This window comes from Notolepis coatsorum (genome assembly GCF_963971535.1).
Source record: "Notolepis coatsorum genome assembly, chromosome: 11".
In the NCBI taxonomy this organism is placed as follows: Eukaryota; Metazoa; Chordata; class Actinopteri; order Aulopiformes; family Paralepididae; genus Notolepis; species Notolepis coatsorum.
In genome coordinates, this window is record NC_140175.1 from 94,495,125 (window position 1) to 94,508,414 (window position 13,290).

The 13,290-nt window shown below is 42.9% G+C and overlaps 1 protein-coding gene across 2 annotated transcripts in view; it reads right to left on the reverse strand.

Annotated features, from left to right (window-relative positions):
• The window catches only part of prune2 (prune homolog 2 with BCH domain), a 44,863-nt gene that overhangs the window by 23,287 nt on the left and 8,286 nt on the right, over positions 1–13,290 (reverse strand). For both annotated transcript variants that reach the window (XM_084324376.1, XM_084324375.1), the window contains exons 2-3: positions 6,395–6,472; positions 1,493–1,693 (exon numbers count right to left, since the gene is read on the reverse strand). In XM_084324376.1, the coding sequence (XP_084180502.1) occupies positions 1,493–1,693; positions 6,395–6,449 (256 nt within the window). In that variant the 5' untranslated portion in view covers positions 6,450–6,472. The remainder of the gene's footprint in view (positions 1–1,492; positions 1,694–6,394; positions 6,473–13,290) is intronic.

The window sequence follows — 13,290 nt, forward strand, 5'->3', positions numbered from 1 at the left end:
GAGCCAGAAACGAGTTAACTCGTTTTTGGGATCGTTATTTTGGGATTCGCTATATCTATTCATAATTCATAGCTGCAGCCTCTGGTATCCCCTTCAGAGCCTGTCTGAGCTGGCAGACGGTCAACACCGCCCTCTACTGCCAGGCGGAGCTATTGCATTTCATTGAAAATGGGCTGTTGTGTTTTAGGAGGCGATCTGAGCCTGGCGGGCGGGGTTTAAATACTCGGGCGAGCCAGTTCTATACAACAATGGCATCGAGCAGTAACTCCGCCCGCCCGTCATTGTGAAATGGTTGGTAGTGTGGTACAGACCTCCACGAGCATTATTTGGAATTGCGATCAGATATTTGGATTATCTCTTTTGCATTACATCAGATACAAGGTAAGAACATTATATATAAATTTGATCGTTGATCTGACATTTATTTCTACCCCGATCACAGCTATCTGTGTGGACCGTGTATGGCTGTTTACCGTTGGGTAGGAGGAGGGGGGGGGGGGGGGGGGGGCGAGCGCCCCGCTACGACGGTCGTTTCATGTATGGACGAGGAGACATAATACTGATAATCTAGCATTGATTTCAGGATGATTAGACAATCAGCCGAAAAATTACAACGTGATGACTGGATTACAGTAAAATGCCTTTTTCTTGTCTTTTTCCTGGAATTACTGAAAAACACCCAAACCATACTCTATTCAAAACGGTATAAAACGGAAATGTACGGATGAAGAAACAATCTGTCTAGGCCTTAGGGCATGTTGACTAGAAGCAACTCACTGAGACTCGACGGCGTTATTAGACCCATAGATATAATATAAGATATATTTTTGTATTTTATTTTTTTATTATTTTTTAAACAAACATATAAACAAACATGACAACACACGATAAGATATACAAGCATTAATTGTCAGGGCACATCCAATGAGATCACATTTTAGTTAGTTGTCTTATATAAGATATACCCCTAATACCTGTTATCTAAAAAAACCTACACACATATGCTCAGCTCGAACCCCCCCCCTCCCGGACCCCACCTTGAGAAGTACCTCCACTATCCCTCGCACCTAACCAGACACTACCATTATAAGCTAGCTTTTATTCTCTCCACCACTTCTAACCACATTGACATTTTGGATTCATTGAGACCCAGAATTCTTGATATAATATTGAAAAAAGAAAATTGAATATAAGATATATTTTAAGCACTCGCAAATGTCACAGTCTAAAACTATATCCATTGAATAAAGACCTGGCGATGAATGGGGTATCAGCGCCCCCTGGTGCTGGCGGTCAATGTGTTAAGATGCTTCTCTGTGTAATAAAAAAAAGAGAAGCTATTTTCCACACAAGCTGCATATTACATAATAAGAGAGCCGGGAGTTCTCAACCGTGAGCGTTTTATGTGTTTTATGTGCAGAGACCCACTATGGGTGTTAATCAGTTTTTATGGGAACAAACTGCCAATGTTTGTGTCAGGACTTGGCCCTACCTTCCCAGTCCGTCTCCTGATCCGTATAGTCTCCGTAGTCTCCGTCATCGGGAGTGTCAAGGTCATCCACGTTGATGTCAAGGTCGTCGGGCGTCTCCCCGAGGTCATCCTCGCTCTGGTCCAACGAGAGGCTGATACGAGGCGCGGAGAGCTTCTTTCTCTGGGTGGGGCCTCCCTGCAAGGGCAGTGAGGTAGGAGGGGCTACGGGGAGATGGGATAAAGAAATTAGACGTTAAGTCAAGAGACTTTTTCTCATAATGCAAGATGATTAAACTTGTTACCGTTTCCTGGAATGCATCATGTGTGTTTCACAAGGCACAGGCTTCATACTGGCCCCCGTTTTAGAGAGACTAAATCAGGCACAGATTCCATTCACACCAATGGAAGATGTAGAGGTTATGAATATGGTTACGACAGAATATGTGCAGTGTTTATTATTAATTATTACTTTTTAAATACTGCTGCAAGGAACTTTTTTTTGATTAACTTAAAAATATACTTATAATATATATTTTTTATATTTATATATATATTTATTTTTACAAATTATGTATATATACCGTAGGGCTGTCCCCGACTAAGGATTTGGATAGTCGACTTTGATTGGCCGAAATGAGCCGATCTGACTATGAAAGAAAATATATATATACGTTTTTTTTTTATCATTCCATTTGGGCTGTGGGGGTACTTAATGTCTGAATGAGTCGACAGAAGGCTTCTTGTTTCAAGTTTCAAGTTTCAAGTTTCTTTAATAGTTGTCATACAGAAGTACAGAATACTTTTATACAAAATGCTTCTTACTGTTACGCTCCAGAGACTGTGCTAGACAAGATAAGTATGAAATAAAATAAAGTAGCATGTAAAAGAAGTAAAAATAGAGGTCCCAGTGTTCAGTATAGACATATGTACAATGTTCGATGCAGACTAGAAGTAACTGAGTTACCATACAATATACAATATACTATGCAATATACTAATATACAATACTATATAGTGCAAAGCAGAAATGGGATGAGGTACAATTTAGGTACAATTTACAGTAAGGTGTACGAGTTGTAGTGCAAATCCTTTATCAATAAATATAAAGTGTGTTTAGGTGATCTAAAGTGTGGAGAGTGGGTGCTGCAGTGTGTTGTTTGTTTAAAGTGAGTGTGTGCGTGTGGATGTGTGTGCTGTGTGCATTTGATGGTTGTTGCATAGTGTTTATTGTTCGTTGAGCAGCCTGATGGCCTGGGGATAGAAGCTTCTTCTGAGTCTTTCTGTGCTCGCCTTGAGACTCCGGTATCGCTTGCCTGACCGCAGCAGTTCAAAGAGGCAGTTGTTCGGGTGGCTGGAGTCCTTGATGATTCTCTTAGTGTTACAAAGGGTCAGATTAAACCGAATATATATATTTATTGCTTGGGATCCCATGTATAATATTTGTATATCGTTTGATATCCCTTGTATATTCTTTGTACATATACACGGAATATCCCTTTACCTGGTACAGGACAGACCATAATATTCGTTCTCCTATTGGAAGCGATCCCCTAGGCGCCACGGCCATACCCCCCAATGCCGAGTTCAAAGCCACCGCCAAGGCTTGTCTCAACATGCCCAGTTTTGCGCAGGAATACGAGACAGAAATGAGGTTGGCACTAGATTATTCACCGTACGTATAAATACGTCACAGGTGGATACAGCAGTAGTCTTGTCTTATCCTAAAACGTTCGTTCAACGTATCGTTCGTTCCTTACTAGAAAAGCCTTCATCACGAGTCAACGACCAAGTGAAGTGAGTAACCTTGCGTCTAAATAGAGCACTTATAACCGCGTGCGAATAGGATAGTAAAAGTGTCAGAGCTTAGTGAAATAACGTCAAGTTCGACCTAGTTAATGTGGAGTACCGTGCACCAGAGAATCTACACCGGTGAATGCAGAGCCTTTTCCGGCTGGATTATATTGATTTTGGTACCGTGGTTGCTGGAGCAGATAACCGTCTACCCCGCTGCTGTGTGGGATTTACCCGTGAGGAGCATCACTCGAGTCCGTCTCTAGGAGGAGGCTGGCTGGCTTTCACCTATGCTGTCGCGCATACTTGGATTATAGCTGCTGCTTTCGTCTGCCGATCAAGGGAGTAATGTACCGCCTCCCGTAGCTGGAGCTTATTGATTCCCTGTTGATCCAGACTTTTGCATTCGAACATTCCTCCCCCCTGCTGGCTTACAACCGGAGGGAACCCCCTTAGTATCTCCAGCTGACCTACTAGTGTACTATATATAATTCTTATGCTACGGGTGGTATTAATTATCCCCTGCGTAATATGCTCATGGACTTACGCTCTTGACCTATTCATGCACATTCTTCGCCTTACAAGCGCAACTCTCAATCTTAATAAATAATGTAAGATAATCTTGGTGCTCTTCTAATAAATATTATTCTAAACAGTATTTCTTGTGAAGCCGTGTTATTGTGGGGGTGTTCATCACATATACTTGTGTACTGTATGGCCAGTAGTAATGTACATAACGCAGTAGTGGTTTAATGATACCATACTTATTCAATACAGTCAGGGAATTGTACCCCTCAGTTACACTTAGCCTTACCCCTGCACCGCTTGTTGTAAATGTTCTGGAGGGTGGGAAGCCCCCCTCCAATTGTGCGTTCCGCTGAACGTGTCACTCTTTGTAGTCTGCTACGGTCTTGTGCAGTGCTATTCCCAAACCAGGAGGTGATGTTGCCAGTCAGGATGCTCTCTATTGTACATGAGTAGAAGTTCTTAAGGATCTTCTGACTGACTTGGAACTTCCTTAGGCGCCTGAGGAAGTAGAGGCGTTGTCGTGCCTTCTTCACAACACTGTCAATGTGTGTGGTCCATGTCAAGTCCTCGGATATGTGGGCTCCGAGGTACTTAAAACTGTTCACTCTCTCAACCGGTGCCCCGTTGATGCTGAGGGGGTTGTAGTCCTTGACCCCCGACCTCCTAAAGTCCACAATCATCTCCTTTGTTTTGCTGACGTTCAGGGAGAGTCTGTTCTCCTGGCACCATCCCGCCAGGACCTTGACCTCTTCCAGGTAGGCCCTCTCGTCGTTTGCAGAGATCAGGCCCACCACTACTGTGTCGTCAGCAAATTTGATGATTGTGTTGTTGCTCCGCTGAGCCACACAGTCATGTGTGTACAGGGAGTAGAGGAGGGGACTCAGAACACAGCCCTGTGGGGCCTCTATGTTGAGGGTGATGGATGAGGAGGTGCAGTTGCCTGCTCTCACCACCTGGGGTCTGCCCATCAGGAAGTCCAAGACCCACTGGCAGAGGTCATAGTTCAGTGGCTATGAGTTTGGAGGGGACTATGGTATTGAATGCTGAGCTGTAGTCGATGAATAGCATTCTCACATAGTTCCCCTGCCTCTTGTCCAGGTGTGATGCTGCTGTGTGCAGAACATGGGCTATGGCGTCCTCCGTGGACCTGTTGGGGCGGTATGCAAATTGCAGGGGGTCCAGGTTGATGGGGAGGGAGGAACAGATGTAGCCCTTCACTAGCTTCTCAAAGCACTTCATGGCTATGGAGGTGAGAGCAACAGGGCGGTAGTCGTTGAGGCACGTGGGCGTAGATTTTTTGGGTACAGGGATGATGGTGGACTTCTTCAAACAGGTGGGGATGACAGCCTGTTCTAAGGACAGGTTAAATATGTCAGTGAATACCGGGGCCAGTTGGTCGGCACAGACTTTTAGGACGCGGCCAGGGATACCGTCCGGTCCTGCTGCCTTCCTGATATTCACTTTCTTAAAGGTCCTCCTCACCTCATGTCCTCTGCAAAATCATGCAATTGGTCCACTGATGGATACATCTTGATATTTGTCTAGTCTAGTGTGTTCATTAGATGGGTGAAATCCTCTTTCAGTGCCTCTGTGCCTGTTTTCTTAGGCAGTTAGCCTCTGGTATGCGTGCCATTAGCGTTAGCCACACTTTCTAGGCCTCTTTTCTTTTGGAAAGAAGATAGATTTCTTTATTTTTTTTTATATAGTTTTTTTTTTTTTTTTTGCATTCGATTAAGAGGTTGGCAGTCGACTACGGCTCCTTTCGATCGATTAGTCGACTATTCGACTAATAGGGGTCAGCCCTAATATACCGTGGATGACGGTATAGTAAAACCCCTTACATTTGCATGGATCCATGATGGTATTAGGGTTGGGTACCATTCACATTTTAATCGATACCCAACGGTACCTTTTTTCCGGTACTTTACTCTCAAAATTTTTTATCTACCTACCTCAGTTGTAAAAAAATTGTCCAAACTTCAAATTATTTATTAGAACAATTTGTTAATATATATATATATATACACACACACACACACATATCTTTAACTAAAACCTAATGTTTTACAAAATAACAAGTATAAAACGATTAAACAAACCACTCTAGCAGCAATGAACTATTCTGCGGAACTAAAAGGTACACATCTATATATTTAAATAAATAAATAAAAGGTATTGTATTTTACAAAATAACAAGTATAAAATGATTAAACAAACCACGCAATACAATATAAATAACTACAATCAGAATCAGAATCCGTAACCACACTTGTGACCATTTTCGGCTTGCCATTGCCCCGACTGCTTTGTTGTTGTTGAATCAAGTAAAATCCTAGGTACGCGTGTATTGTGCGGTTTCGTTTCGCGTTAAACAAAAAGTAATAATTTTTTATTAAAAAAGACATTTGCATTACCGAAATGTGGCACCGGTGGATCTCACATGAATCGGTACTCGGTAGTACCGACGTGATTCGGTCGATACCCTTAAAAGTACCGGAATTGGGACCCATCCCTAGACGGTATACCTTCATATTATTCGGTGTACCTCCCAACCCTAGTAGAGCTATTTCCGCGCGTAGCGAGTCGGACTCTATTCAAGCTCACCTGGTCTGCCCTCAGTCCCATCGGTGCTCATCTTACGCTCAGGAGCCAAGTCCATCCCCTCTCATCACCCAGAAGAACCTACGAGAGGAGAGATAATAAGGACTCTGGTGACACAACACGATGAGAGAGAGAGAGAGAGAGAGAGAGAGAGAGAGAGAGAGAGAGAGAGAGAGAGAGAGAGAGAGAGAGAGAGAGAGAGAGAGAGAGAGAGAGAGAGAGAGCGCGAGTAGTATGGTGTGTCCTCCGCTGTCCCTTCAGATCACAGTGATATCACAGAAGAGGACATTGTGGACTAGGAGGGAGAAAACACTCAGCGTCAAAGTCTACAGGTGCGTTTGGGGAAATACAGGGTCTTCATGGCCTCAATTGACCATTATTCACACCAGGGCTTTCCCTAAACAATGTTATAGGGGCGCAGCGCCACTATGACAACACACCACCATGTGGTTTTAATAAAAATGTTTGATAATTTGTTTTGCAGTTAAAGCTTGGGACCAGCTTAGAAACAGACCCACCATTGTCTAACCTGTTCAACTGTAGTGCTGTTCTCGTCATAAATCGATCAATACAGACCGTATTAATTAATGTTGTTTCTTTTTCAAATGTAGCCAAGAGTAAAGACCCTAACCCTATCAAAACAGCAGTCAAAGTGTATATTTTCAGCACTAAGTTTGTTTACCGATGTTTTAAAAAAGATTTGGAAAATAAGAGTTTCTCTGAATAATGTGAATTCTCTGTGCACGTGAGGAAATTACTAAATCCAGATTCATCACTGCCATTGGAAAGAGGATATTTGGCCCTATCCATATATGTATGACTTGGCTATAATAAGGTAATTTATAGGCCTGATATTCTATATTCAAATGCATTATATGCATGTGTCCGGATGGCAGAATTCAGTACTGTATCTACAAATCCTTCTGTTTAATCATCTTCCCTTTATTCATTTGCTTTGATTTTTTCTACACTTGATCTCAAGAAGGTGCTGAGCTCAGTGAGCGAAATCTGATCACCCGCAATTTTAACATGGTGTTATTCACTGTCAAAGATGCAAAGAAAATTTTAAATTTATATTCTCCTTTGTTTCATTACGATTTACTCAAGCATACATTTACATTTAGTCATTTAGCTGACGCTTTTATCCAAAGCGACTTACAAGTTCTGTACGACAAGCCATCAGGAAGGGCACAACTCTATCAGCTGAGTAACAATGTTCATCAAAGTGTTGAGTGCTACAGTGTAGGTTAGTTTATTAGGACAAGTACATGACAGTATGGTTAGTTAGGTTTTTTTTTTTTTTTTTTTTTTTAGATAATGGTTGAATAAGTGCGTCTTTAGTCGACAGCGAAAGATTGGACGTGTTTCGGCTGTCCTAACTGGGGTGGGTAGTTCATTCCACCATTGTGGGGCAAGGACTGAGAATAGGCGACTTCTCTTTGATGACCCTCCCGGAGGTTGGATAGGAGTAGGTCTGAGGCGGCCAGAAGATGCAGAGCGTAGGGGTCTTGAGGGTGTGTAGTTAGAGACCATTGATCGGAGGTAGGCGGGAGCAGTTCCCTTTGCCGCACGGTATGCTAGGTCGAGGGCCTTGAAGCGGATTCGTGCAGCAATGGGGAGCCAGTGCAGGTCCCTAAGAAGTGGGGTGACATGGGCCGACTTCGGTAGGTTTGAGATCAGGCGGGCCGCTGCGTTCTGAATGAGTTGAAGAGGCTTAGTGGCAGTGGCGTTGCAGTAGTCGAGGCGGGAGATGACTGTTGATTGGACGAGGAGTTGGTTGGCTTCTTTTGTCAGGAAGGGGCGGATCCTTCTGACGTTGCTCAGGAGGAATCGGCAGGGTCTGGTTGTCGCTGCGATGTGAGCATAGTAACAGACACAATATTTCTGACACTGGGAATACATTCCATGAGGTCCATAGATGTTCCTAGATACCAAGAACATGCTAATTAACCTTGTTGAAGTGGAGCAATCTTCCATTTACTTGGGAATGTACTTTTAGGCAGATCTTCTGAAAATAGGGCTACAGCTTAACACTTTCAGCACCAGCCGTTTTATCCATCCACGCTTTAAAATATAGGGATTTTCACTGTGCGTCACGATGTTTGCAGGGCTATATCTATATTCTACATTATAGCTATGGAGACAATACTATGGCTCTTTGACAGTCACTATCTATCGTCCAACATGTAAAAAAGAGTATGTATATAAGACAAGTTCATGTATACGTTTGCGTGTTATCCCGTGGTGAATATTGTATAGTTTCAGAGTGATCCTGGCTCATTCCTGGAAGCTGCGTCATGGAGCGCTATGTGAATTTTGCTAAAGGTGTTCGTGTTGCTCACCTGGACACGTTATTATTTCCAAATCAAAGGTATATAATAGGTATTATGTTTCATCATGAATGCATCAAAGGGGGGGGGGGGTCGTTTTTTTGATGCTCTGATCGTCAGCAACAGCATTTTATTTTTAATACTACATACGCTGATCGTTGCGATCGATGTGAAATCATTGTTGGATCAAAGTAGGGTTGATGTCATGTCAAGAATATTCCAATTGTCTGATCATGATTTCCAGTATTGATGTCCATCGGGTCCTGCTGAACATGTTCCAAAGTGCTCGGATGAAGCGATTAACTTGGCTTGGTCTAAATTCTCCGCCCCGGACCATATACAGTATAATGTAACACACAGTGTGAAATAAGGTTTTAAAGGGTGGGCGATACTGCCACCTAGCAGATTCGGCCGGCATTGCACTCTCTGCGTCTCAGAATGAGTCCCAATGATACACCGAGGTCCATGAGACTGTAATGAATTTAAAAAATCGAATAAAAGAAAAAACGATGAAAATGATCGAAAACCCGACTATACTCGGGTTTTGGCGCTCAACGCATGGTGAGATAACCCGACTATAGTCGTGGTTGGCCGTGCATGAGTTAACAGGCTAATACATGATTGCTCGGTTCTCTGTTCCACTGTGTGTGTGTGTGGGTGTGTGTGTGTGTGTGTGTGTGTGTGTGTGTGTGTGTGTTCAAGGTTAAACTATTGTGAAATTACAGCAAATGGTTCTCTTTATTGCACATTTCTTTGCCTGCCAGACGGGGGCCACAGCCCCCCTGCGGACCACCTCCTGTAGCAGTGGTTCTCAACTGGTCTAGCCTCGGGACCCAACATTTTCCTTAGTCATTAAGTCGCGACTCAAATTTTTTAACCACTATGATTTATTTAAAAAATTCTTTTTTGCAGTAATACACAATCTTTCATGCACTGTTAAAAACATGAAATAAACACAAAAAGTGCAACAAAAGTGCAACTAGGGCTAAAAACCCAATGAAATAAAATAATAATAATAATAAATAATTATGCTTCTTAGCAGATTTCTTAGCTTAACATAAAATACCTATAGTAAGTTTGGGGGAACTAATGGGATAACTGGGGTTGCAACAAAAGTGCAACTAGGGCTAAAAACACAATGAAATAAAATAATAATAATAATAATAATAATAATAATAATAATAATAATAATAATAATAATAATAATAATAATAATAATAATAATAATAATAATAATAATAATAATAATAATAATAATAATAATAATAATAATAATAATAATAATAATATATCCTTCTTAGCAGACTTCTTAGCTTAACATCCCAGGGAACTAATGGGATAACTGGGGATGTTGTTTGCTCCTGACAAGAGTCTCAAAGTCTGGGGTGATGGTAGACAAAGCAACTCTGAGGTCATGCTCAATGTCCAATCTGTTCCTCTGCTTTGTCTTCAGCTGGACCAGAGCTGAGAAGCCACATTCACAAAGATAGGTAGTGCAAAAAATATTATTATTATAATTATTTAATTTTTTTTACACACACATCCGCGACCCACTCAAAATGGCCCTGCGACCCACTTTTGGGTCGCAACCCACCAGTTGAGAAACACTGTCCTAGATTATACTCAGCATCCTGGGGAAAGCCCTGTATACCATAGGTCTAGAGCTGCTCCAGAGACAATGGATGGGGAGAGTGATTTTGTGTGGACGCACAGAACGTGTGATTTTCTTTTATTTTTATACCCAGAAATACTGTAGTGTTCTCAGCTCTGAAACAGAAACGGAACATTCTCCCGGTGCTCTCGTCGTCCACCATCGTCCCCAAGTACACATCGTCTATGGAGCAGCATAGACTTTATAGCTGATGATGTCACAAATTTGAGTTTTAAGATAAGATAAGATATTCCTTTATTGATTGGGGAATATTGGGTACATTCGAGCATCATTGCAGCATGGGGGAGGGGGGGTACAGGTATGGGGAGGGAAATAGTAGAAAGACATAAAGGTAGGCAATACAATTTTATATGAAAAACAAATGGTGTAAACAAAGGTGCAGATGCGGGTCTGTATCGGCACACTAGTTTGTGTATTTTCAAAAGTTGTTCATGTTCACTAATATATTTTGGACTGTGTTGTTAGACTATAGGAATAGCGTGTTGAGAGAAAACGGTGTTTTTTCAATGTATATTTGGTTTATAAACTGATATATAGAGACGAGCTTGAAGAGGGTAATACCATTATCATAATTTTTTGCATGCGTGTCTGTCTCTAGTCAGACTGGTTAGAAGAGGGTGGTGGAAGCAGCAGTCAGTGGGAGCAGCGGGCAGAATGTTTACATTCCTTTAGAACACAACAACTGATAAGGACCGCCGCAGGCACAATGGTGAGAGAGAGAGGGGTTCGACATTTAAGGAAACAGACGTTTAAAATGTGTGTTTAAAGGTTAAAGCTGTCGTCATGGCAGCGGCACATAGTAACCAGAAGAGGGGCGAGGCCGTCGTTGCTATGACGAAGATCATATAAATCGAACAGTGGTTCCGGGTAAGGGCAGACTAGGACTGAGATCACACAGAAGAGAAGGACCAAGAGAGACGGCTCCCTCCTCTCATCACAGAGAGGGGGGGGGGGGGGAGGATGCCACATCATCATTAGCTTCGGCTAACACGAGGAGGGTTTTGGCTAACGACCAGGCCTGAGCCACTATTGGACTGATAGCAATGACAATACAATATGATAACATCTGAGCTGAGGTTTCTGTTTATTTAATAAACAACGCTCTTTCAAGAAAGGTATGCTGTGGGGCGGCTAGGTGGTGCAGTGGGCAAGGCGCTCACCACCAATGCAGGAGACGCTGGGTTCGAGCCCAGCTCTCCGCATTGCTATCAGCTTGGCTGGTCGTTCATACTAATACAATTGGCAGTATCGGACGTTGTGGACAGAGACTCCTACAGGTCGGTTGGTGCGCCTGCGCAGCAGAATCAGGAAGCGACGGGGGCGGCGTGCCCTCCAAACGCAGACCCCCGACGCTGAGAGATCGCATTGTGCAGTTGAAAAGATGCAACTGCTGCTTCCTCGAGTACCGGAGGGGACACGTGATGTAAGGCTTAGTCCACATTGCAGCCGGCTTGTGGGAGGCATGGCCTAACAGCGTTCGAGACAGGGGAGGGTAGAATTGGACGATACGAAATTGGGATGGGAGAAAAATAGAAAAAATGGGAGAAAAAGTAGATAAAAAAGAAAGGTATGCTGTCTGAGGGTCGAATTCTTATGGAGGTGGTGAATAATTATGCTGCGGATTGCACTAACGGGGAATGATGAGGTTTATCAGCCAGTATGAGGAAACGTCGGGGGAATAAAATACACAATGCAGAGTCAGTGCCATGGAGATGAGAACACAAGCCAAACAGACGAAGACGTGATACTGGCTCAGATTGATCAGAATCTAACAGTGTGAATTATGAAACATGCAGCCAGTGTTGTTTTTCAGTGTTATTTCAATGTATCGTCTTTAACCAAAACAAAGAAATCATAAAATACAGTGAGTGTGTGTACTACTACTACTAATAATAATAATTCAAACAAAACTAAAAACATGCAGAGATGGGTCAAAAGAGTACAATGGACATGGTTAACCCTTTCACTACCACACTACCAACTGGTTAACCCTTTCACTGCCACCTGACAAAAGGTTAACCCTTTCACTACCACACTACAGACGGTTAACCGTCTGTAGTGTGGTAGTGAAAGGTTAACCTTCTGTAGTGTGGTAGTGAAAGGGTTAATGATTACAACCACAGCCGTCATTACACACTAAATACTGGTATTATCAACATCAAACACTTTATTGTCCAATCAATAGAGCCGGATCACTCTCCCATTTGAGCTTGCGAGCGCAATAATACACACAGTACATCCGTTATCCCGACTGTGTCCTCTCTGTCTGCATCGTGTCGGCTGTAAATCCAGCCTCAGTGACCCGCTCAGTGTCTGAACGAGGCCGTCTGCTCCTCGCCCACACAGGGGCCAAAAGGGCCTTCACTGTTTTGTAAAATGATTCCTCTCATGGCCTCACAGCCTCTCTTACCGTCTCTCTCGCTCTGGCTCGTGTCTGAAAACCAAACGCAGTACAGTCTTTTCAGCACAGAGGTTCAGTAGTAGTCCGGAGGCCGGTTTATACTTTACTCCCAGAATGCAGTGCAGTATTATGACATTAAAAAGGCGTGACTTCGCTGATGTTCTCTACATCCCAAAACAACCGAGGAAGCAGATGACTGAAAGCCCCAACGTCAGCGATGCTCCTTTCGAGTGCAAGTACTTTTGTCTGTTCATCACAAATTACTATAACGCCCCACCCAAGTTAGATGCGGCATATTTGCTACGCTTGACACTAGGGGTGTAACGGTACATAAAAACCACGGTTCGGTACGTACCTCGGTTTTGAAGTCACGGTTCGGTACAGGTTTTCGGTACAGTGGGGGAAAGTTTAAGTTTAAGTTTATTTATTTGGCTTTCCATGTTCCACTCAGGGGTGATGCAGTAACTGTTAAGTAGGGCTGTCAATGAATATTATA